Source organism: Carassius carassius, chromosome 48 (assembly GCF_963082965.1).
Source record: "Carassius carassius chromosome 48, fCarCar2.1, whole genome shotgun sequence".
Classification (NCBI taxonomy): domain Eukaryota; kingdom Metazoa; phylum Chordata; class Actinopteri; order Cypriniformes; family Cyprinidae; genus Carassius; species Carassius carassius.
Window position 1 is genome coordinate 12,585,419 of NC_081802.1, and position 27,468 is coordinate 12,612,886.

The 27,468-nt window shown below is 36.0% G+C and overlaps 2 protein-coding genes and 1 long non-coding RNA gene across 3 annotated transcripts in view; all 3 read left to right on the top strand.

Moving 5' to 3' along the window:
• Nucleotides 1-4,526: 4,526 nt before the first annotated feature.
• Nucleotides 4,527-5,310, top strand: LOC132131913 (uncharacterized). The gene is made up of 3 exons (XR_009428971.1): nt 4,527-4,653; nt 4,758-4,807; nt 4,936-5,310. It is a non-coding gene; the product is annotated as an uncharacterized LOC132131913 (long non-coding RNA).
• A 1,566-nt stretch (nt 5,311-6,876) lies between these two features.
• Nucleotides 6,877-10,419, top strand: LOC132131996 (claudin-1-like). The gene is made up of 4 exons (XM_059544207.1): nt 6,877-7,671; nt 7,749-7,913; nt 9,683-9,764; nt 9,874-10,419. The coding sequence occupies exons 1-4, from the start codon at nt 7,461-7,463 to the stop codon at nt 10,031-10,033; spliced, it is 618 nt and encodes a 205-aa protein (XP_059400190.1). The 5' UTR covers nt 6,877-7,460; the 3' UTR covers nt 10,034-10,419.
• A 1,334-nt stretch (nt 10,420-11,753) lies between these two features.
• LOC132131162 (prolyl 3-hydroxylase 2-like) overlaps nt 11,754-27,468 on the top strand; it is a 48,518-nt gene continuing 32,803 nt past the window's right edge. Inside the window, exon 1 of the mRNA XM_059543150.1 lies at nt 11,754-12,343. Coding sequence (XP_059399133.1) covers nt 11,936-12,343 — 408 coding nt within the window. The 5' untranslated portion in view covers nt 11,754-11,935. The remainder of the gene's footprint in view (nt 12,344-27,468) is intronic.

The following is a 27,468-nucleotide window of genomic DNA, read 5'->3' on the forward strand; positions in this document are numbered from 1 at the left end:
TAAAAGGGAAAGTTTGTGTCAGTGGTGAGTGTTTGTAATCCAGTTTATCTGATACAAATAACTTAAGTGAAAGGATCAGTGAAGTTAAGTGTGTAAACTTTACAAAAGTTTTGTTTTGCTTTGATTTTTGTTTTGTATTGCTATTATTTGATTTCCGTTTGTTTACCAATATTTAACACCTGTGTAAATACAATTTTAAAACCATTTGTCCCGATTTATCTTTAACAACAATTGTTTATTTCTAACAAAAAAACCTTTTAAATATCTGTGATTTTTTTTTTAAATGTGTGAAAAATTAAAAATAAAATAGTTCTATGAAAAAATCTATAATATAGAAGAGCAGTGTTGCAAATTATCATTTGACTAAATGTACAGTGAAAAGAAGCATGTAACCGATCATTAAAGTGCTAAAATCACTGGGAGTCTGGAATTCTATTATTTCTTTATTAAGTTTTGAAGCACTTTAATTTTAAAATGATTTAAACAGTATAATCACTAACCAGTAAGCCATTTTGACAAACCAGAACAGGAAGTGATATCACAAAGGGGAGCTTGCTTTTTAAACATATATTTTTAAGTAAAATAATGATTGTTTATATATATATATATATATATATATATATATATATATATATATATGGAAAACCACAACACCACCATGAATATTCAACTTACATTCTATATATATTACATATACAAGATTTTCCCCCCGATATTTTTCTTTTTCATCTTTATTTGTCATTGATCCTGGACAATTACATAAAACTACCTAACTTAAGACAACAGCAATTAAACAGAAGCTTTAAAATCAGTGGAAATAAATGATGAAATGCAAAATCCTGTGCAGAAAACACTGAATTACTAATGAATTCAAAGTCTCCTGGGCAGGTTCACCCATAGACATAATATACGTAGACGCCTCATAGACTGACGCTGCCTATTGGAGCGGACGTATCAGCGCGGCGCCATCTTGGATGGGTCCCCAATGCGCCGCCCGCCGCATTTATTTCTACCGAGGAAGGTGTATCCTCAACTACAATGATCATAACTCCCCGAGTTTTTACCGGATTTTCACACGGTTTGGTTTGTTACAAACGGCAGAGACTTAGTTATGATACAGGACGCTGTCACACATTGAAAAATTCTGCTTTCATGTTGAAAGACTTTGTATTACGCTCTTTAACAAAGACATATGGTAGACTATGGCACATTGATAAATGTATAAATGAATGAATTTTATATTTTAATAAAGAAAAAAGTTTGATTGTTCATTTGAATTTATTTCTCTCTCACACACACAAACAATGGCATATTGATAAATGTATAAATGAATGAATTTCATATTTTAAAGTTTGATTGTTATTTTGAATTTATTTCTCCCTCACACACTCACACAGGAATATTGATAAATGTATAAATGAATGAATTTTATATTTTAATAAAGAAACAAGTTTGATTTTTCATTTGAATTTATTTCTCTCTCACACACACACACACACATATACACTCTCACACACTCTCTCACACACACACACGCACACACTATCACACACTCTCACACACACTCACTCACTCACTCACTCACTCACTCACTTTCTGTAACACATATACGTACAAGCTTCCCATATATACTGTACCAGCTCAGATTTTTTTTTAGATTAGATTAGATTCAACTTTATTGTCATTATGCAGAGTACAAGTACAGAGCTAATGAAATACAGTTAGCATCTAACCAGAAGTGCAAGAATATAGTGTTTTATATACATAAAAGTGCAGAGTAAGTGAAGCTATGATATACAGAATGTATAGTGGAATTACTATATACAGTATTGAGCAGAGTATGTACAGAATATAAATAGGAATGCAAATGTAGAGATTGTATGTACATTATGAACAGAGCAATGTAGGATTATATATGCATTATGAACAGCAGCAATGTGAGAACAGTGATAATAAATACAGTTGGATGAGTGTGTAAAAGTATTGTTAAACAATGTATTACAGTATATACAGAATAACAGTAGTGCAATGATGTTTTCATAGAAATAGTTTACTGTGCTTTGTACAGTAACAGCTTTAGGCAGTTTACAGTAATAGCTAGAACAGTGTGCAGTCTGTGCAAAATATGATTAGTGCAAATGCATGTGTGTAAAGTACAGTGACCAGTGCAGTAAAAGAGCTGGTGCAGGTTAGATTGGTGGTGTGGCGTTTAAAGGCCTAAAGTAAACGTTATAATTCCAGGTCATTCCAGCATCTTACATTACCCTGTCAGGCTTGCAACTGGGACTGGGGAGCTAAAATCCTTTAAAAAGAACTGTTTTGCACAGCTTCTTGCGTATGCTTGCACTCTGTAACTCCAGGATAGTTAATTTTGCGATGTGGTGCAGCCTTACTTTGTGAAATACAGACACCACAAATGACACAAGCATAAAATGATGGTTCTCAAAAACAAAACCCTCCCGTCTTATAGCAACTTCCCATTGCCTCCTCAAGCCTGTATCACTGGGAAACCTTGTGTGTGAAGAGAGAGAAAAAAACAGCAAGAGATAATGAGAGAAAGTTACCAGTTCTGCTGAACGTTAAACGTAAGTAAAGTTAGTTACGATGACTTAATTGTATAAATGGTAAAATAACCTAAATTATTATTCAATCTTATTCAATCTTAGTTGTGAAATGTAATCCCATGCGATCTGGTATCAATAATGCGTCGGTTATTGCAACCATAAGCTGCACAAAATACGGGCATAATTGCTCGCTCTCCGTTGACTCCGATTGACTCTGGTGCTAGCGTTGAGTGGAGAGACCCAACCAATATGGCGGCGACGCTGGATCACGCTCCAGCACGTCATGAGGCGTCTACGTATATTATGTCTATGGGTTCACCTGCATGCCGAAGACTGATCCTCACAGGTGACAGAAAGCCTCTCCTGTGCTTCTGCCTCACTCTCCTTAAGCTCTGCTGCCATCCAGCGGCACTCAAGAGTACTTCTTGTACATATGTGTGCCATACATTTACTGTGTTCGAGACTTTTCTTCTTGGGATTGTGCATATGGCTCGAGGCAGTCCATGGTAAGAAGCTGAATGTCTGCAGCGCACAATACTAGAAACAATGACTGAAATCCTGCTGTTCATCTCAGCCACGATTCCTAGCAGTGTGCACTGCAGGTCAGAAACTGCAGGGAAACAGCTTTTATGCAACATCTGAAACAGAACAGGAGTATGTTTCTGAAATTTCATCCACATGTCCACTTTAACAGGCTTTAACAGGAAATTATCTTTGAGCATCGGTGCTGAATATTAAATTTCAAGCAGTATAGTGCTGCAATATTTCAGCCGAAACTTTTTTTTTTCTGTTTTAATTCAACATTTTATCACTTCTTCCGATCATATTTGAAAAATGTTAAAGTTTGTGTATAGTAATCATACATGCTTTTTTATTACATAGCCTTATATAAACCAGGGGGTTATATGGAACATCTTTACTTTTAAAATCAATTTATCACAGTGAAAATTCAAGAAATGCAGTGAAATGCAACAAAGCTAATTAATACGATGTTAGATTTTCTGATAAAACCTGAATTTATATATATATATATATATATATATATATATATATATATATATATATATATATATATATATATATATATATATATATATATATATATATATTCAAGTGGGCCTACTTTCAAAAATATTAAATGCAACTGAACTATCATTTGAACATGCCAAACCTATTAATTTTAAGTATTAAAAATAAAGCTCTAAGTATACTAGTATTAGCTACTATATACTGTATATATAATTTAATTTTTTTTAAGTATTACAGACGCCTTTCTGGGTCTATTTAGCCTACTGCTTTTCGGTTTCTGCTGTATTATTATTTTTTATTATTTTTCCATTTTATAAATGTGATTTAGCTGTAAAAGTTACTGTGGAACTTAAAAAAACCGCGCACACACCCTGTAAACTGCCTTTTATTATTATTATTATTATTTCTTTTTATTATTATTATTGCTCCCTTGTCGTTCTTGGATTCTCATTTCCTTTTGAGGACCACATAAATAAAAATAAATAAGTTATGAACAGACAGCAGCATGACTGACGCGCCATCTTAAAAACGCGACGCATCGTGAGACGCGACACAACTACCAAAGCCCTGAGAGGTGTACATGCGTGCTAAAAACATAAAATAAAAATAAAATTACATTCCAGGAAAGAGCGCAGGAACCCACCAAACATGTACACCTAGTCTCTGTAAAAAAAAAAAAAAACTTGTAAGTGTTAACTTTTATCGTATTTAACAGCACGTCCAACCACGCGCCACTAAACCTTGCTGTCAGTGATGACAGCGGCTCACCTGAACGATCCTCCACACAGCGCTCCGAGACACCCGAAAACACCCAACACTCAGAGCTGACACCCTCCAGACAGCTTTAAAGCTCTCGCCTCGACACTGTCCTCGTCCGTGACTGTGAAGTGGAGGCTGTGGGTGTGTGAATGTGAATGTGAATGTGGCTCTATAGGCGTTGCGTTCTTCTGGTCGTTGACTCTGTTCGGGCCGCTGAGCCTGCGGCACATCTTCAGGAAAAACCGGTACAGGTGCTCACATGAGGGTGTGTCGACTCACACTGCAGACCAGCCTCAAACAGGTTCGATATGCATGTAAAAACTTATTCTGTTTGAATAAAAACATACTGATCAGGCTTCTACAAAATAAGTCCACCCTGTTGGTTATTTTGTTTTTCTTTTGCAGAGATGGAAACTCCAGCCTTAAACTCGAGTCGAACTTAAAGCTGAGGCTAAGTGAGCATTTATGTATTTATTTATTTTTTCCTCCACATACTTTCCACATCGTAATATGCAGAGGGAATTATAAGTGAGTGATTTGAATGTTATTATTCATTTATTTGCTTGCTCTTCTGTGTTTTTAGGGCCTAGTAACCTGTAGTAGCCTGCTCCCTCAGAAAATCTTGTTCAGTCCACACCAGACTAGTGTGGTTTAAAGAGAGAGAGAGAGAGAAAGCCACATACACTCCCACAGTTGTGTGTCGTTGGGCCCCGGGCTGTGTCTCCAGGAATGACATCGGACTGGTTTGAGAGCAGCAGACGCAGTCCTGAAGGACACACACCATGAGTTCTCACATGAACAAGTAACTGACGTTTGACTGCTTGTCCACTTACACTTTAGAGCTATTTCCATTAAGTTCCAAACGCAAGTCATTAAGAAACTTTATCCGGTGAACGTAGGTCATTTTGGACACATTCTGCCATCGAGATGACTGGGGAAATGCCCTGATTATTCTGAATTAACCCTGCTAAAGATAAAATTATAATTTATATAAATTATAAAAAAATATATATATTTTTTAAAATATATATATATATATATATATAATTCCAGAAAAAACATATATATATATATTTATTACATAAATAGTGTTTAATGTAATAGATTAAGTATACATTTTAAGTATATACAATTATAATTCAATTTATTTTATTAACTGATAAGATAAATATTCTAAATATATATATATATATATATATATATATATAGTTACTTCTTTTTTGGGACTGGATTCTTAAGAGCCAGAGCATTTGAAGTAGCAGGAAATAAAATATAACTTATAAAAGCCTAAATAGTGTATCTGTTGGTGTGGACACTAATATAGTTATCGTTTTAGGAAGAGTTGTATAATATGAGTCAAATAGTCATTTTCTTCTTCATTCAGCCACTCTTAAGCAGATTTATTAATTTTTTTTAAATTATTATTATGCTTACTTGAAGGGATAAGATCACCTAAAAAAGATTTACGCGTTCTCATGATGTTCCAAACCTGGATGAGTTTCTTTCTTCTGTTGAGCACAGAAGAAGCTATTTTAGAAGAATGTGCACAGAAGAAAGAAACTCACATTAGGAATAACTGGAATGATCTTTGAGTGAACAGTTTGCTTTGCAGCACTGATAATGTGCTTTTCAATCAGATAGTATAAAGAAGGAACACAAGATGGCACTAGATTATGCCCTTATATATATATATATATATATATATATATATATATATATATATATATATATATATATAAGACATTATCAAATTTGTCCTTTTGTGCCTGGAACAAAAAAATTTGCTTGAAATCTTGTGGCTTATTGAGGAGATGTAACAGAATGAAATCACAGGAAATTGCAGCAACAAATGACTCGTGCGATAAAAAGAGTATGTGTTTGTACAGTCATCATACTGAATACTGAAATACATTTTTGTGTGAGAGCCAACGCATGCAGTAGATCACACTGGTGTTTCTGGCATGGATTCTTCGGTTTCTTTAAAGCCACTGTTTACTTCAAAGTGTCACACAAACAAGTTCTCCTCGAGTCTCAACAAAAAGCAGTTCTTCATTTGCACATAATATATATATCGAAAACATTTGTTTTTAAGGTGTTTTACTAAAATAAATTATATTTAAAAAGTTTAACAATAAATAAAAGAATAGGCATTGCAAAATGTTTCCCAGGTTATTTTATCCTGACCTCCACATAAAGTTGAAATCTGAATAAAAAAAAAAAATTAAAAAAAAAAAGACAGCAACATACAAATCCTTGTAGATAAATATATAAATACTCACATACACCGGTGGTCAAAAGTTTGTTATAACTCATATTTGTAAATGTTTTTGAAAGAAGTCTTTGTGCTAATCAAAGCTGCATTTATTATACACTGTAATAATAAATATTGTTAAAATTCAAAGGATTGAGGTAAGAAATACTAAAAATGCTTCTAAATTAACAATGAAACAGCTCTAGAATTGAGATAAAAGGTAATTCATTTTGTCGTAGTGGATGGCAAGAATTGCCTTCCTGACTTATAGTCTCCATCTGCCCACCAACCTATTTGTTTCGTGTTACAATCACAACCCACAAAAAGGAGGAAACCTGATTATAAATGGAAATGATAAATATATCTTTTGGATTTGTCAATAGTAAATAGGAGTGAAACAAACCGTAAGATTCATCATGATCGTGGTGCATTTATCATCAGAAGGAATGTGTTGATTTGTGTAGTTTGACTGTTATCACATCATTTCACATGAAATGCTACTCATCTATTACCTCCTCATTGCTAGTAAATCAGAATAAAATTGCAATAGTTTATTTATAGCATGTTTTTATCTGGATTGACTTATTTTAAGGGAATCGAACCAACAACCTTCTGTTTTCCAACCCAAAACTTTGACCGCTACTTCACACCTAGACGAGTTCAAGCTGGATATTTCCGGACTGCTTTCAGGGAAATCTGACCTAATGTCCTGTCTACGAATGACAAGACGGTTGATTCCCACCTACTCTCCTGATAATAAATAGCAGCCCAGATTTCTCAGCTTGCATTACAGTACAGTGGACACGTAGTATTAAAGACAGAAAAATCCACTTGTGCATTCGTCTTCTAATCCATCCATGGCTCTTCAGATCATCGCTTATATTCTGTCCATTACTGGATTATGTGGCCTTATTATAGGCACATTTACAAATGAATGGAAAATCCTAGGACATGACAACGACAAGACTGTGTTTCAGGACAAATACGAAGGACTGTGGATGCAGTGCTCGGTAGACAGGTCGTCTGTTGTGGTCTGCACAAACTACAATTCTCTTCTTCATCAAACCTGTGAGTATCTGTCCAGTGCTTTATGGATCCATCTGTCATCTGACTTCTGTTCTTACCGCTGCTGTGTGTTGTTGCAGATGAAATCCAGTTGGGCCGAGCAATAATGATCGTCAGCATCGTCTTTTCAAGCCTTGCAGCACTGGTGGCCATTCCTGGTCTCAAGTGCACGAGATGTATAGAAGAGAACGAGAAGCTGAAAGATAGAGCTGCCTTCTTAGGGGGAATCCTTTCTGTGTGTGGTGGTGAGTTCAAAAACCCCAAATAAACCGGAGCCAGAAACTGGAGTGAAACCTAATTTGTATAGAAGTGATTTTATATGGTATATGTTGTATGTCTTGATTGCTTAAAGGGATAGTTCCCCCGAAAATGAAAATTCTGTCATTAATCACTCACCCTCATGTTGTTCCAAATGCACAAGTCCTTCGTTCATCTTCGGAACACAAATTAAGATATTTTTGATGAAATCGCAGCAACTCAACTGAATCGTAGCATACATCAGTAAAACAGTCCATGTGACATCAGTGGCTCAACTTCAGTTTTGCGATTTTTTTATTGGCACAAAGAAAACAAAAATAACATAATTTACTCAACCATTCTTCTTCTTCAAGTTGCGTCTTTTGGAAAGTACCCAGGAACGTATTGGGGGTGTGTTGAGGGGGGGGAGTCGTGCATAAACGTAATCTGCGTAATCATTGTTTAAGCTAAGAGGAAGGCATGCGTATGCATTGTAATACTTTCTAAAATGGTGGAAGACGTGACTCGGGGGAGAAGAATAGTTGAGTAAATTATGTAATTTTTTTTTCTTTGCGCAAAAAAATATTTATTTACTACGTTTCTGGACCTGGGAACATTTCAGTTGCGTTGCTGTCTATGGAGGGTCAGATATCTCTGCGATTTCATCTGAAATATCTTAATTTGTGTTCCGAAGATGAACAAAGGACGTGTTTGGAACGACATGAGGGCGAATAATTATTGACAGAATTTTAATTTTGGGGTGAACTATCCCTTTAAAGGTGCTCTAAGGGATGCCGGGAGTTGTAACTTCTTGTTGACGTTCAAATTATTGTCAAACAAAACGGAGGCTAGCTAGACCCTCCCCTCCTCCTAATCCGTGCACTAACCCCCCAAACCCCACCCCCAAATCTTTCTTGTCGGTTATTGGCTGGAGCAGTTTGTTATGTTTTGTGGTGCGGGTGAGCCCAGTTTGTGGAGCCTGTGGTGTCTAGAGAGACCCCGTTTTTTTACAATGTGTTCAGTGGACAAGCAGCTAGCGGATAGTGAGGAGATGTTTGTTGGATGTGACAAAAAATGTTTTGGCCTAAAAAATGTGTGACATCACTTAGAGCACCTTTAAAGTTAAACTAATATAATATTTCTTTGGAAACCATTTACATGCATTTATGAGTAGAAAACTTAAAAGGTACAGTATTTTATAAGGATTACTTTGTTAAATTAATACTTTTGATGACGGTAAAGAAATGTATAATGTTACAAAAGATTTTTTTTCAAATTGAACTTTCTATTTTTTATTATTTCGTTTTCTGTTACAAATTAATACTTTCGGTGGATATAATACATTGATAAAGACATTTATAATATTACAAAAACAAATATTTAAATAAATTATTTTGAACTTTCTGTTCTGTCAATCAGAGCTGAATAAAAATACTGGATATTTTACATATAAACTTTTTATTCAAAATTATAAAAAGGATGCATTAAATTGTGACATAAAAAGTGACATCAAAGATATTTTATAATGTTACAAAAAAAATCTGTTTCAAATAAATAATGTTGACATTCTATTCATAAAATAACACAGTTTCTACAAAAACACTGTTTTCAACATTGGTAATAATAATAGCAGTTGTTATAGTTTCTTGAGCAGCAAATTATCCTTAGAATGATCTACAATTTCACATCTACAATTACAAATAGAATTCAGCCTTATGTCTATATATATATATATATATATATATATATATATATTTGTTCTTCTTTCTATCACCAGGTCTGTTTGCTTTGGGCATAACCAGCTGGTTTATATATGAAATTGTTGATGCTTTCTTCCAGAATGAGACACAGACGGATAGGTAGGTGTTGTTCTGTTTCATATATCTTCTGATATTCATTGGAGCATCATGCCTTTAGGAATCTAAAAGGTCGATGTTCAATACTGATACCTGTGCTGGGTCTTTGTAGGTATGTGGTCGGCAGATCTCTGATTGGTGCATTTGTCGCATCTGTGCTTTGTTTATTTGGAGGCATCCTCTTATGCGCCTGCAGCGTGACACATCTACAATCCAACAAAATTCTCAGCAAGCGTCCGGTCTCCGTGAATCCTGGAAAAGAATATGTTTAATGATCGTGAGACCTTCTGAATACCACCTGAACTCTTGTTAACTACTGCATTTTTGCATATATTGTTCTTATTTTTGCTGACTAACATCAACGTGATATGATTTAACAGCTTCTGATGTATGTTTAGATGTGTGGGAAGAGCACGACATTGAACTTTGACCTGTGAATCAGTTTAGCTGCTAGAAAAGGAGAAGGCTGGGATTGCTTAACTAAAAGTTCTGCCTTGACCACAGAGGAAAGTGGCGTTATAATCCAGTAAAAGTGTTACAGTATTAGGGATGTTTGTACTATATTATGTATTTTTAAAGACGAAGAAGATTCTAAGCTTGTAAGACAGCTTTAGGTTTTCATGCTTGTTTGGTTGTTTTATAATTAAATAATTTCAGTATTAAAAATCTAAATCAGTAACCTAGTATGTCTCTCTTGACACTGCGTGTAGCTTTCTTGGTTTCGCGCCAAACACTGGTTTGAATGTGTTATTGGCGCCATCTTGCGACTCAAACATTTACTATGCTTTTAATCATGTTATTTTAATATTATTTATGGTATTACATGCTGAGGATAAACTGTTAGATGTCTTCAAGCTCAAGAGTCTCAAGGAAAGGGGCACTGTGATCTTATATCAACAGATAAACTGTAAAATTAGCTTGAATTAGTAACAAAAATATAGCCATATTGTTGAAATATACAAGGATGGTCCACTGATTAGGGCCCTATGAAAATCATTTTATTTAATTTTGTTCACCCCCCCCCCCCAAATTGCGTTTTGTTTCCAAATTCAGGTTTTTCTCAATAAAATGATTTTTTTTTCTGGACTTTTTATGTTTTAATTGATTATTTAAATTTAATTCACAAACAACAACAACAACAAAAAGTCAACTAAAATCATGAAAGATATACAAGTCTGCAGAAATGTATTAAAAGTTTAACAAAATAATTTTAAAACTGTATTTGGCAAACACAGTCCTGGGTAGGCTACTGCTAAAATTAAAACGTAGGAAAATTTGTGTGATTATTCCTTAAATTTACATTTTATAAGTAGTAGTAACAGTAGTAGTATTAAGTGCATTCTACTGTACAGACGGGTTGCCATGAAGAGTTTTGTTTGGGACATGATCGTAGTTTTATCTCAAATGAATCGAACAAATGTTTATCTCTCAGAGCAGTTTTGGGGATGTTGTTTATGAGATGGCAGACGCTGAAAACAACGGGCTTCACGAAAAAAATAATTTTTTTGTGTTTAATTATTATTTTTACTTCTGTGTAGCATTATTTTCTTAGCGGAAGCTTCAGCACCTTAATTATCCCTTGAATATATGCCTATCCTACTCGTTTAATTTTTTTTTTAATCTAATGATAGCAGTGATGTAATGGTTGATGTGAACGTATATTGAACATTGTGAATTTTCTAAAAAAAAAAAAAAAAAACATTGTGGATTTTCAGGAGAGCTGCAGTATGATTTCTGTCCTCTAGAGGGAGTTGTTGAATCGGCGACAGGAGGTCTGCGCTTTCGAGGGCTTTATGAGGACCTCTCTAGAACGTTCTGTGTCTGTAATAGAGACTTTAAGTTAATATTTCAAAAGTTTCTTTTGTGTTCTAAATCATTATGTCGCCGTTCAATAAATAAGTCAGGCAGCTGGGGGTCGTCATGGTAGACAACTGTTATTCTTGTGTGGGCTGTAGGGGAGGAGTTCGTGCAGAATGGATGGGAGGGACGGGGGTCATTGCTGAAATGTCGCCATTCATTATGAGTAACAACGAAACTGCGTTGAAGCTTTACGCTAGTCAAGCCGTCACTTTCACTAGCCAGTTTCTTTTGTAAAATCCCACACTAGACTCGCCGGGACGGTGTTTATTGTTCACTCCCAGAGCGCATTATATTTTGCGCAGCAGCTTCAGAACATGGATGTTTACTCCAAAATCTACGGCTTATTGGCATTTATCCTCCATTCACTTCTACTGTCTTCTACCACCCTGGAACCGTTCGATCTGCTTTATGATAACGCAGTGGATGCGTTTAATATAGGAGACTATGGCAGTGTCGTGCGGTACATGGAGGGCGCGCTGAACAGTTTCTCTGAAGTGCGCCAGAGCAGAATCAGATGCCGGCTGAAATGCGGTGAACAGCATCGCTTTGACGGCTTTCTGACTGATGCGATTTTTGAAGTTATTCTCTATAGGGCGCATTGTATAAATCAATGCATCGAGGAAAAAATCGGAGCCCAGTCCATGCATAAAGTTAGTGAGGATGTCATTCAAGATTTCAATAGAAGAATTCCCTATAACTACCTGCAGCTCGCCTACAGAAAAGTGAGTACACGTTTAAAAAAGGCTCCGTTTAAAAGCACTGAGATGCGTACAGAAGCAGAATTTGAGCGTCACATGTGAGAGCTTGAAGGTTTCTGAGCATCAGTGTACTGTATCTGTTCGAATGAAACCTGTTGAATGACGCAACAAATCGAACGTTCGAGTCCAACATGTTCTGGATTTTGTGTTTACGATGTCATGTGTGCTCGAATCGAACATGTTGTACATGCTCAGGTCATTCAAACCGGATGTTTTCATTCATCTTTGAAGGTTCGAATCAAACTTTTCTGCGTATTATGTACGTTTGAAAGTTCAAATGAAATCTTTTTGGTCATAAGCGCCTGTGCTGGACAGTTGTCTAGCAGTTGTCTAGCAGTTGTCTAGGCAGCTCACACAATTTTGACACACGGACTTGGTTTTGTGTTAGTCCCCTGTATTTTGTGGAACGAAATGCTCGTTACGCAATCCTGAGAGCTACTGTAGCCACATACGGGGATGGGACAGAGGAAAACTCTAGAATGTTTGTGGCTGCACGTCTCATAACGTCAAATGATTCACATTCATTGTAATCCTCCTCAAAATTTGTTACAATTGGCTCACGGTTTAAAGTTTGCGATACAGAACACAAAGTTTGGACTATTTCAACCTTTAGCCACTTTCATTAACCAGTTAATCAAGGATATTATACAAAACAACAGAAAGGTTCTGGAAGCTTCTTTTAACCAATGAAGAATATTTGAGATTTGCAGATTTGAAGACGTATTAACACGATATTATTGTTTTTTCCCCCATGTGATATTAACTTTTTATGCTTCTTTCTTTCTTTTATTTTTTGTGTGTGGATATTATCATTACCTTAGTAAATTGTTAGATAGTTGACACCTATTAGATTTTTAATAGGTTGTCAGGACCATATTTCAAATCCAGCTCTTTTAAGTATTAAAGGAATAGTTCATCCTAAAATGAGAATTTGATGAAAATGTACTCGCCCTCAGGCCATCCTTGATGTAGATTAGTTTTTTTCCTCATCAGAGGAAATTGGAGAAATTTTGCATTGCATCACTTGCTCACCAATGGATGCTCTGCAGTGAATGGGTGCCGTCAGAATGAGAGTCCAAATAGCTGATAAAAACATCACAATAATCCACACCACTCCGGTCCATCAGTTTACATCCTAAAAAAGTAAAAAGCTGTGTGTTTGTAATAAACAGATCCATCAATAATGCATTTTAATGTGAAATCTTTGCTTCTGGCTAAAATACATAATCCATCATAATGCTTTCTCGAGTAAAAGGGAAAAAAGTCCTATATATTTGTTTAGAACTGGGTTTGCTCATGAAGAAATCCTGATATGTGCATATTTTTCTCCTGATTCAGATGAGACAACTTTTCTTACTGGTAAAAGGTAATATTATGGACAGTGCACTTGTTTGAAGTGTATAAAAAAAGTTGTAAGGTCTTAATTGTGGATTTGTTTCTTTCAAACACAGCTTTTCACTTCACAAGATGTTAATTTAATGGAATGGAGTAGTGTGGATTAATTGTGGAATATTGTGATGTTTTTATCAGCTGTTTGGACTCTCATTCTGACGGCACCCATTCACTGAAGAGGTGATGCAATGTTAAAATTCTCCAAATCTGTTCCAATGAAGAAACAAACTCCACTGCATATTTGATGGCCTGAGGATACATTTTCAGGAAATTCTCAATTTTGGGTGAACTACAGTACTCTTTTAATTTATAGAATATCAACAGGCAGAATAGGCTCACACAGACGAAGGAATACAGGCAGCTGTGTTTTGTCATAACAAGTCTTCAACTTAAAATCCTAAAATGATTGCGATATTGAAAACAGTGCTTGGACCGCAGTCCAGACAGATGGGAACAGATTCTGAGAGCAGCGCTCTGTGCGAGCCAAACCAGACTCGTGCCTTTGCCCAGGGACAGAACGTGATTAATAGAGAGAAAAGCGGTAGTTTAGACTTCAGTAGATGAAGTCACACAGTTCTATTGATGACCAGGGTGAGAGATCAGACACATTCCTGTCAGCCCTCCTGCTCAGTTAATGTCATAAAGAGATGACTATGTGTGTATGGGGTGATATTTGTGAAAATATATAACATTCTACCGCTCTTTGATATTTTAACCATACGGCCCCCTTTCCCATCATATTACTGGCATAATGAGGGTTTTTTCGGCCTGGACGGAGTGGCCACAGGCGCCAACTGTTACTTCATTGACAAGTCTGTGTGTTTGTGTTCCTGAGTCAATCAGCATTTATCTAAGCAAATATTTTGTTTTCCTCTTAAAGTGTGTTTGCTGTTCTGAAAGCAAAGGCCTCAGCTTGCTTTGGCTAATGAAAGGGGGATTTTTGTGCTAGCAGTCTTGCCCCCTGGTGCTCTGTCATTGGTTAGTTCCTTTTACATTAAAAGGACCAATCAGAAGCATCAAAGCTCTTCAAAAATGCCCGTTCTCGCATTGTAGATAGATCTTGTCATGTGAAAAGCTACTGTGGCTTTACTATGTGAACTTGGATAGACTGCAGAGAAATGGTTTTCTGCACTGTTTCATTGTATGCTCACTGCTAAAACAATATTTTATCGGAGTTATGAATGCGAGTTTGCAGTCTGAATTGAATTTGGTACGATTAAAAAAACACACTTTTTGTGCAAAAGTGTTTGAAATATGTGTAGTCTGATTAAAGCACAAACAAATATTTTGAAGTTTGTTCAGTACGATCATTTTTTTTTTAAAAATATCACGGTACTGTAAGTTACCAGTTTGAATCCGTCTGATGAATCTTGCACTGAATAAATCTGAATCAGTAACAGTTGTTAAAAACAGTTGTTTTTTTTCAGTGTTATCAGTCTCAAAATAGATAATTTTACTTAAAAAACAATATTTTATGATTATTTAAAGTGTCTAAGAGCTTTTATGCAGATTTTAAGTTGTTTTAACTCTGTTTACTTATCAAATAATTAGAATAATAAAAATAAAGATTACAAGTGTTTATAAGTATTATTTTCTTTATTTAAAGCTATATCTGCTATTATGACACAGTATTTACTAAATAATAATAATTATTATAATTATTTTATGCCATTATATTGCTACAATGTTTTAAATAATAATTTTAAATGAATATAAAATTAATTAAAATTTTAAATTAATTATTAATTTAGAATGTAAAGTTAAAATGATAATAATAAAAAAATTACAATTATTATTTCTATGCCACCATATTGCTACAAAGATTGCAAATATTATTATTATCTTATTTATACAAAGTTTAATGTGGTAGTTCTATAAATTAAGATTCTTATTTAATCTTTATAATGAGTTATCTAACTGTTAAATGTAAAAAAAAATGTGTATTTCTCACTTTTATCAGCAGACATGATAAATTTGTAATTAAAGAAATAGTCTTTTTTTTAATCATTGGGTGTATCTCTAAAATCATATCTTATTTTGATACTCAGAAGTTTAGTTTCCCAAACGTGACCTCAATGTCGCTGTTATTGTCTTTCATTCTTTTCAGAACCTTACAAAAAAAAAAAAATTCTATTGTAATACCACAAATGCAAGAACAGATAACATCATGAAAACACATTATGCTCAGCATCGTATCACATTCTTTCCATTATTATTTTCTTCATCGACAACCCTGAACAAAAACAGTGGTCGAGAAAATATCCATTTGTAGTTTAGAATAGAACTCCATCGTATATGTTATCATTTTAATAAGCTAATCATTTACCCATGCGCTATGCAAGGACTTGAATACTAAGCAAACAGTACACCTGCGTTGTGTGTGTGTGAGTGTGTCAGGTTTCCCCAGCCGCTCGGCGGGGTTTGGTTCATGCCCATCATCACGCTCAGCCAGACAGCATGGCTCTTCCTCTGCCAAACATTTTCTGCATGACCCACTCTAAGCGCGTAACAGCGCAGCAGGAATGTTTGGGCACCTTGCCTTATTTCATTGCACAATAAGTGGCCCAGTCAGGGATTACGATGAAGAAAACACGACCACTGGATTGCGTGCGCTTCCAAGAGTCTGCAAATTCTGCAAGATCGAGCTGCTCCATCCAGCAGATTCGTATCTCATGGAGGGCCTTTGTTTTCCAGATCACAGGCCAGAATTTTGTTCTAGACGGAGAGTGGAGATAAACAACTGGGCTTTGGTTAGATTCGACTTCAGCTCACAGATATACAGTCGTTTCTTGTTAAATCTTGATTTACGTTGCATATTCCACTTTCGGTCCCTCATAGATGGATCTTTTTTGATTTATTTCCTCGTAAAATTGCGTCAGATATAACGTGACTCTATAAGGATTCCCAGGAAAGGCCTAGAGCTGTTGGGCAAAGCCAGTGAATGAAAAGACCCTTGGCAAATTTGGCAAAGCCCGAGAAAGAGTTGAAAACAGGATGCTTTAGCCAAGCAAACATCTGTTTGCTCTGACAAATGGCTGACTGCAGTCTGGAACAGGGTTCCTCTATCACGCTTGGCTTTTCTCATGCTTATTTTGAATTAATTTATGGCTTTCTTCTATAGAGTCTATGAAGAACAGTGTTAAGTATTACAAATGTTTATCAAAAATTTGAAGACAGCTGGGCTTCTGAGAGCAAATTCGTCAGAGTGTGGTAAATGGTTGTCTTGAAACTCCAGAGGGCCTCATGCTGGTTTCAGTGTCTGTCAAATCATATTTAGAGAAAACCTTATGTTTGTAGCCTTTGCTGTAAACTTGATCTTTTGCAGTGCACCTCTGCCTGCATATAGAAGTGACAGGAAATCCATCAAAACAATAGCTCTGCGTGTGGCGCACATGTGTCAGTGAAAAGGAAATCATTTCTATTTTGGTCATATGAGACCTTGTCCAGTTTTAACCCTCTTAAACTTACATGTAGTGTCAGGCAGATAGAGTAAATTAAAGGAATAGTTCACCTTAAAATTCAAATTCATTCCTCACTGTGTGACTTACTTTCTTAGGAAGCAAAAGATGTTTTGCAGAATGTTGATGCTGCTCTTTTCCATGCAGTTAAAATATACTGACACCACCCTCTGCAATTTGTTATATATTGAATGTGCATTTGTAGTTTGCTTTAAATATTAAACTTATATTTTTAATAACTGTAACTGTATTTGTAGATAATATAATGTTAATTAAATAAAAGGCCACTTAAGTGCACTTAAGGAGTTTACATGTTCATGACTATGTGTCTTACACATTTTTTTAAGTACACTTATTTTGATGTGTTATTTAATATAACATTTTCAAGTTAAGATCTTTTAAATGTACTAAATTGCTACTTAATGTGTAATTATATATATTCAAATACATGACATAAGTGTTTCAGTAGAAATAAAATATATTTTAGTTTGCCATAAATGCTTGTTGGTGCATTTAGGCATACACTTAAACCATATTTCAAAGACAATTGAAGTAATTATTAAATTACATATAAATTCATACTTAAGTCCCACTTAAGTGGGGTCAAAAAAGCACTCTAAAATTAAACTTCATTTAATAGGGAAATGTATGTAATAGAAACCAATACATTTTCTGTGCAATTACAGATCAAATACAGTTTAGAGTCTGAAAACATTACATTCATTTTGCGCTTAAGTATATTCTTTTGAAGTGTATTATTTTTTATTACAAGTACTCTTTTTTTTGTAATAAAACATTTTCTTAAGTGTGATTCTTTTTCCAAAAAAGACTGATTAGTATCATAAAAGCCGTCTGTCTTACTCTAGTCTCCGATAGCCAGACTTTCAGACTGAAGGTCTGGAATCTATGGCAGCTTTCATTGACCAAGGCCCACCCATGAGGCAGTTTGACCGACATGACATGTCAAAAAATCAATTACAATTCGTTTCGTTCCTTGTCACGTTTTGAGGTGTGGAAATGTCACCACAATAACACTCTCATGTAAAACTCTCATATTTTAAAAGATTCTATCCCGCGAACTTTAAATATTTCACATAGTTTTGAGAATCCAGCGTTCAGTTGTTCAGTATTTTTGTTTCCAGGCGAAATCCTGTAGAATTCAACCAATCCCATGATGCCTCTGACACTCCTGAAGTGTTTACACTTTTGTGTCCCATATTCATCATATGTTTAGCCAACAGTCCCTGGGCGTGATGTATGAGGCTAAGACTAGTATTACATTATATAATAACTTTTATGTAGCTGAATGATAGTTTTTTTTTAATGAAGAATATCCCAACAAGTAGCCATTTACTTAAATGTTCTTTTTTATTTATTTATGTTTTTGTCCATTTTGAAGTTTGACAGCTTCAGAAAGGTGAAGTGTGAACTTCTGCAAAACATCTTTTTTTAGCCCACTGAAACCCATGATAATATGTCTTATCTGCACTAAAAATGTCTTGGCAAGTAAAGCATGCATTATTTACATGTGTCTTTTTATTAGATGCAATAATTCAACATAACGTCACGGGCCACACACCATGTCCACAGCAATGAAAAAAATGTTATCTACTACACAAGTTTAAAACTTTTTTTCATTCCTCCATTTCTCTCATCTCCTCATCTACAGCACTTCTTCACTGCCTCTTTCATAAATGGCAAGCAAAGGTTGGCTTTATTTTCCAGGACCATGCAATGACCTGGAACAAACTCCACTACATGTCTGCATCTGTTTGTAATAGTACACCTCCGTAAACCACTGCTAACATCGCTGTCAACAAGTACCTGCTAGTGTGTTGTTGCAATGGGATGTAGAGCACTGTTGGAAGGAGTCAGGAGCACATGTGAGCATGGAAAAACGATCAGTCATCTTGTTTTTTGGACATAAACATAATCCTGTTCAAGTCATTGCCCAATTTATTTGGCAGATGATGAGATTTTTGCTCATTTTATTGACAGTGTATGTTATTTGCTTGTGCAGCAATTCCCTGGAAACGGATGGTTTGAAGTTCTTCAGTTGGTAAAAATGTGCATAAACTTTATTCCATTTTACTGCTTAAGTTTAAGACAATTACTCAGTATGAACTCAGAATCTTTAGACAGCTGTATGGGGAAGTATCAGCTTGGTCTCAAATGGTGAGTGGGGTTAAGTACACTACTCCATTGTTGGCAAATTGTTAAACTGGAGAGATTATTGGCCCTTTAACCATGTTGCCCTGCACTTTCATTCTCTCATGTATTTAATCTTGTGGGATTTGACAAAAAGCTGAGGAGGTCTCATGTTTACAACATAAATAAGAATTACTAGTCTGTCCAGCGTTGGAATGTAACGAAATGCTTTCCTGGAAATGTGAGCGTCCCTAAGAGAGGCATAACTTTATTAACTTTGCTTACTGGGAGGAAAAAAGAAATCATAAACAGAAAATGATGTCATAGAGAGGACCCCTGCCTTTCCACTTTCAGCGATATTTGGATACTATTGCCATATTTCTCCCCCTTTCAAACTGGTCATTAAGCAACCATAACGCTCGGCTTATCACCATGGCAAATTTTTTAATTTAATTTTACATTTAAAGTTTTAAAAAAGTTTTTAATGAATATAATGAATGGGTTGCAAACTCTTACGCATTTTGCATGAGTCACACGCTTCCTAGTCACACCTACGGACTGTTGGCTATACGTCTGATGCATATGGCACACAAAAGTGGAAACGCTTTAGGATTGTCGGAAGTCCTCATCGGATTTGTTGAATTCTGCAGGATTTCTGCGAGACGTGTGTGTCGTGTTCTTTAACGCTCTGCCTGGAAACAAAGATACCGTGACACCAAACCCCCTCACAAAAGAAGAAAGCCCACTGTTTACAACTGTGACAATGAGCGCTTATCCTGATCAACTAAATGCTGAATTTTCAAAAGTATGTGAAATATTTAAAGTTTGCGGCATTTAATCTTTAAACTATGTCAGAGAGTTTTACACACCGGTCTGTGTGACATTTCTACGCCTTGAAACGTGATGATGAACAAAACGAACTGTGATTGTTTTTTATTACATATCGGTCAAACGGACTCATGGGCGGGACATGGCCAATAAAAGCTGCTATAGATTCCAGGTCTGACTAAGCGAGACTACACGCTTCAAGGATCTGTCACACGCTCTCACTCTGCTCATGTAAATCTCACGCCAATTTGGCAAGCCTACATATGATGTGAAACAAACTGTCAGTTTACATTTTGATAGTTTTAATACTAGATAAAAAAATACAGTTTTGGCACACTTAATGTGGTGTAAATGTAGCGCTTCAGTTAAAGCCAGAGCCATTGATAAACAGAGTTGTGGCAAGCTTTGAAGCCACAGATGTTCAAATATTTTAACGCATTGCCATGGAACTCCATGCAGCTCCCACACTACTACTCTCCATTGGAAATCAATGATTTCCAGTCTGTTGCTTGTCTTTTGTCAGAGATAGTGGAAAGGTGGCTTTTGTTATACTATTGTAGACGGATATTATTTGATATAACCTGTCTGGTTTTTTGGTTGTTTTGTGTAGTGTAAGCATACTGAGATATGTGCAGAGTACATGTGAAAATCATTGAGGGTTTGGTATCATTTATGAAAGTGCAGTCCTACACTTGTGGTAGACCTACTTTAAGCACAGACAGTGTGTAGTCTCAGCATGTCTGCCAAAAGGATGATGTCGGTGTGACGAGTGGGGCGGGGCCAAGAGACGTGGGAACAGGAGCGAGGCCGGTGGAGTTATTGGGAATGAGCGACACCTGCTCGACCCACCGGTCTCGAGACCCACGGAGTCCCCCGAGTCTCGAGTCCCCCGGAGCAACGACAGTGACGGACGAGAGAGGACCAGGCCTGGGTTTTAGTTTGTGTTTTGATTTTGATTTTGTTTATTTGTTTTGTGTTTATTTTGATCATTAAAATATCATTTGATTGTCATTTGCTTTTTCAGGCCTTAATATGTAAAAATCATTTTGGTATTTGCATCTTGTTCATTTTCTTGTACGTTCTTGTCATGGGCGTGCTCAACATAACTTTAATCATTGCTTTCCTCAACTCTGACATGAGCATGTTTCCCAACAGAAATTTCCACCAATAATTTCTCAGCTTGGAGATCACACCTCTCGACCACAATTAGTCGATTTGTTTTTCATGACTTGTGGAATCATCAGATCACCTTAGTACATTGCGGTGAGGAATTTTCCTTTACTTGTTGGCTTTTCAAGGCACTTGTTCAAGCTTGAATTGTGTGCAATAAACCAATGGAAAGTTTTTTTTTTTTGACTTAACTATTCTCTTGGCTACTCTTGAGTGCTCTTCAATGTTAAATCTTCAAACAGAAGAAACTCCATAGGGACTTTTTAACAATACACACTATCGAGATGCAGGTTAAACCTGCAACTTTTGTTCCATTAAAACAGATTTTTATCTGTGTTGTCATTGCAGTAGAAACCACAGGCACTTCATCAAAACATCAACACAATGATCATCTAGCTACAGACCGCTTTGATTTGAGTTTAAGGAGTCTCTGAAATATTAAAGTCTCCTGGTTGGCTGGTTGTATATTTACAACACTGCAAATGTTGGACATTCTTTCAATAAAATTATATTTATGTGAGATTTATGAGCTTGTCCTGTCAATGGGAACCATAGTAAGGTTCTGTTATCTCAAACATACATGCATATGAAATGCTCTATCGCTTGTTTTCTGCAATAGATATCACAACACACAGCAAAAACACCTGAAAGTATTAGAATCCCATTTCCTACTTTGGTTGCAAACATGAACTGGATGCTCTGTCATGGGAAACCTCAAAGTTAACATGAGCTACCATCATTCCAGGATGCTGTTGGGTAGTATTATAGAAGTTGTGATTTCATTGATACTGCAGGCAGTATTTCCTTCTTCGGAGAGCATTTTCTATGAATTCTAACACAGAGCGTTACACATCATTATTGAGTGATTATTTTCACACCATGTTAGCACAAAAGAAGTGTTGGAATCTGTTATTTCATGTCCTGGATGTCCTTTTAATCATTGTTTTGTCAGTTGGGAACACACACCACAATCTAAGAGTCCTTTACCTTGAGTTCACCAAGGCTGTCATGGCCTCAAACTTCTGGTGTCTCAATGAGATTTGATATGTTTAAGAAAGCCATAATACCCTCCTGCAAAGGACTGCAAATTTCGGAAATGCTGAAGTTTTTATTTGTGGTTTATAAAAAAAAAACTTTCATCTTTGCTATTAACTATATTTGTGCATTATATTCCAAATTTAACAAAGCCAAATATAGCTTTGGGTGATCAACAGAGCAATTGTTAAACTATTATCCACTCAAAATCACATTCACTGTAGCTCCCCAGTTTAATTTTTCTCAGTTCCATGATTGATTGTCATAGACATCAAACTTGACACAAAGCATTTTTAATGTGCCAAATGTTAATATGCCCAAATGAGATTTGAGAGCTACAGGGAAGAGGTTCCTTTTTGGTCCCTTCCTCTGTGAACTTTTGCTTTAAGCCTCACCCAAAAACTGTCAGAGAAGAACATGGAAGTTTGCAGCCCCTCAGCTTTTCACAGAAGCTAGGTATTATGTCGGCCTGTAACTATAGCTTACTTTGACTTACCGTTTGGAGTGCCAGTGAAAGTCAAAGCATTTAAAGTCAAGCATTCAGCTGTCAACTGCACTGTAATTAAATACACTCTGCTGCAATTGCCCTATTGGGAACATCACCTATTACCTCACTAATGTTTTTCCTGCATGTTTCCAAAGCTTTTAAAATGTGTCCTATCTGGTTTCCTCTCAATTCCAAAACCACCAGCCAATTATTTCATTTCTAAAGCTGCCTGTCACCCTTTCCCTATACTCCGAGGTCTCCTTTCAGCCACTTGCATGGTAGTTAATTTTGACCTTTTGTCAACATGAAACACAGTAGCAGCAATCTGAATTACAACAGACAGTTACGTGAAAGGTTAGGGAAATTATTCCTTCCTCTTCATGCCATGTACATGACAACTCCTGATTCTTGAAGACTGACTTAGTCAACTTTCTGACTGGGATTTAATGGCATCAAGATATCTTGGGAGGTGTGTGGAATGGGATTGTTCGACAATGGATGTGCCTTCATTTCAGTAGAGAAGGTAACTAAGTACTTCCATCTGCACTTCCCACACTTTGGCATAGCTGCACTCTGAACCCTTTTGAAACTGTCTTAAAGAACTCCCAAGTAGTGATTTAAAGGGGAAAATTGCTTGCAGTTATTAATATGTACACCACAGCTGTGAGTTTTAGTACGTAATCCTTTGAAGCATGCACCTTTTCCCTGTATAACATAATTTGAACCTTGTAATACAGCTGAGGGATTTATGTGAACTGTATTTCTAGGTCAGGTCCTTTGAGTTCGACTAGGACACTTAAGGAGTTTGCAACCAGAAAGACATGGATGACATGCATTTTCTTTTCCCCCAAATTAGCTGTCTAGACCAAACATGGTTTATGAGGGTGATCTCACAGTCCAAAAATTACTGTGATGTATCCCTCCTTCAACCACACCATCAGTCAAGTTTGATCATCTCAGCTATTGTTACCAATCATTCCATCCTTCTACTATCGCTGCCACAATGTTGGTAGTTCGATATTAAGAAGCACTGCGATTCTGAGGTCATAATGGCATATCATAACACTAATTATACCAATGATGACATGCCATCTGGCTTTGTGTCATTCTTGGCTTCTTCTGGAAGCTTAATTAACCCCCTGACCAGGCCTCCAGGTGTGCTTGCCTTGGTCCCAAGGAGCGTAACCGGCAGAACTTCCATTCTGTTGACTCCCAATGCAGTCTGTTATTTTCCTTTTTTTCAGGAATACAGACATCCTGTGTTTTATATTTCCATACCCACTAGTAGAGTCCATGTTTAAAGATGGCTATCATTGTAAAGGGATAACTTAAGCTGTACTCTTGCGTAATTGTGCCTAAGGTAACGTTTAAGTAGTTCCTGCACGGCCCATAAAAATGCTTGAGTGAGTCTCACAACCTTTAGGATAGCGTATGGTACATTACTCCTGTCCGAGATATCTATATTTAACATGCTCTAAAGCTAAACCTGTGTGGAAAGCACAGCCTGTACATCTTTTCTGTTTAACTAGCCAAATAGGAAATACCACAGGAAAACTGGCACATTTTTGTCTGGATCGTACCTTGCTGTCAGAATTTGGTAGCGGATGATGTAAATGCATGCTAGTCTGTTTCTGCAACCACAGAAATGTGCTCTCTCATTGATTGCCAACAGACTTGCGTATGACTAATGTTTAATCACGAGTCACCCAGAAATTGCTGAGAGCATGCACTGTGTTTCCAATTAAAGTATGTGAAGCTGAAAAGCATTTTTGTTGAATCCTATGTCAGACTCACTTAAGTGTAGACTAAATGCAGGTCTGGTAAAATCGTTGGACTCACTGTTCTGGGAGACTGTTTTTGGGTGCTCTTTTAAAGGTACAAGAGAGAGATAATAACTCTCCCTGACTATTTTAAACACGTGCTTGTGGTCACGGTACATTTTCAATGTTTGCTTGACACACTCCTAAATGTTCCAGAAGAAACAACAATATTATTAGCGGCTTCTGGACACCTTTTTGTCGGGTTCACCTGTCATGGTCAAGAATTAAGAAACCTAAGGTGGTTTGTTGGTCTTAGCTGATTTAAGCTGGTGTGAACAAGTCTCAAAACACCTTTAAATCATTTATACCAGCAAATAAGACCAACTTTACTAGGATGGGAAACAAGCTAAGTTAGCAAACTTTCTTAGCATGTTTTTTGTCCCCATGTTTTTTGGTATAATAGTCTTTAAAGTGCTTGTAATGATGCAAAACTATGAAGCAAACATAATTCACAGTTGATTCTAGTAGTTTTTTTACGTTACCATGTTGCTAAGCTGAAAACTAAATACTTTAAGCAAAAATGCATAAATACAAAAACCATACAAATGTATTTAGTTCATTTTATCAATACTTAATCAAACTTACTACGTACTGAATTAAATTGACCCATTTCTCTTAACTTGTGCCATCTTGAATTAATATTTTCAGGTAGCTTGTTGTTACTGTTTTGGAAACTTTCTTAAATAAGGTATCTTATTAGGTAATATAATGTTCCCTATATTTGGAGCAAGCCTTGTCTTGTGAACATGCCTATGATGGCTAAAATTAGTAGGCAGCTCACTTGGTTTTGGAAGAGAGCTCTGGTTTTCTTTTTCCCTTTCTGGATACTTTTAACAAAAACTTTTCTGATGCCTTTTGAGCGTGGTTATTTCCTTCAGGAAATCCAAATGTCGTTTTATTTTACCATTTTATTTTAGTATATGAGATTATTGCGACATAGAAAATGAAGAAATTATATAAGGCTGTGACTTTTCTCAGGGCTCGTTCTGCTCATGAAAGCAGCTCTTTCATTAGCATGTGCCACTGGGAAGACCACAAGTTCTTAACTTAAATTATAAATAGACTCTGGCAACCCATATCAATGTTTTCACTAGGGCACACATGTGTTTAGGTTTTTAATACAACTATTTTGCATTTCACAGTTTTAGTCAAGTGGAAAATCTCTAGCTCTGAATACTTTTTATAAATACTTTAAAACCATCAGGGGTGTAAGCTAACACCTCAGTGTTGTTTTCTAAAGGTGTGTTAGTCTTGCAGACCTGCTCAACCCCCCATTTTGAATCCAGAGAGCTATTTACAATTTGATTACTGAAGTTTACCGACTTGGAATAAAACCACTATACTGACGTCTGAGTAGAATAATCAAGGGCTTTGTGCTCTAGAATTGTGTTTAGCCACTAAATAATTAAACTTTTCTGAACGGAACAGTTTCTTTCAGTGGTAAAAGCAATGCTGTTTTACATTTAACAGATGCGTAATTGTAAACCGTCTGCTCACAAATGCTTATAGCACACCACTGTGTAACTAAGGAATGTCGTGGGATGTGTATTTGGCCATGCTCTAAGAAGTTTTAAGCCCTGAACCCCCGCTTTATGCAACTCTATAGTGTGTGCTGAGATAATGAAGTCAATCCTCATAGTACATAAACATCTAAACCAGACATATGTTTTCTCAACTCAGAAAACTTGATCTTTGCTAAACAAATTTGCCAATTAAATCGAAATAACTGTGAGGTCTTCTTTCAGAGGCAGGGTAAACAAGCGCATGACATTTTCAGCATTTCAAGCTTATATGGTTTACAGGACTCTGGGGAAATGCACAGAAAAGAGCGACAATTAAGCCAAGAATCTTTTAAATAATTTATAGTAGCATTATTTATCCTACTTTCCTGATTAGAGTGGAGTTTGAAACACTTTGAGCAAACCAGGTGCATCTGGTTTGCTAGTTTGTTTTCTCTGTCACTTCATGAAAAAAAGATACTAAATGTTTAAAAATCAGCCTTGTCTGCTCAGTGCTCTTAAGCATCTGTTAAAAATCACATGCTTTGCGTCAAACAACCAAGACTGCTTCAGGTTAACAAATTTTCTTTGGCAAAGGATTTTTTTGAGAGAAAAGACATCCCCTCTTTCAAGCAAAAGTAAAATGTATTTTTAATTGAGTCCCTATGGCTTTAAACCAACTCATTGAAATCAGTCAAATTTATAGTCTCAACATAAAGCTCAAAGTTTCTACCTCTAGAGCAGATGATGCTTTTAATGAAGGAAACAGAAGGCCTTTCAGCTACATCAAAACCTGTGTTTTTTATGTTAGTGTGTTCAGTGTTAATTTGCACTCTGAGAGATTCCTTATTTGGCTTTGTCATTTTCTGGATTCACTGGAACTTTCCATCTATGAACCTTAGTTGACATTTGTCAGTTAGTCTAGGTTTATTTTGGTGGATGGCATGAAAAGTTACAATTTTAAAGTACTGAACAACAGTGAACAATGATGCTTGAATGTGAGCTCTGTTAAGCATTCATTAGCATTAGCATTTTTATTTAGCATGAGAAATAATGATTTGGGACACATACATTGTATAAAACTGGTCTATATAAACACAAAAAGTACTTATTTGCTTAATTATTATTATTATTATTATTATTTTTTACAACCTGAGTTTGTTTCCATGGACTTGAAGTTTAATAATGACAGAACTGCTAATTATGTTAGCGCATTTAACCTACCCAGGCTTAATTGCTAGTTTTGACAGAA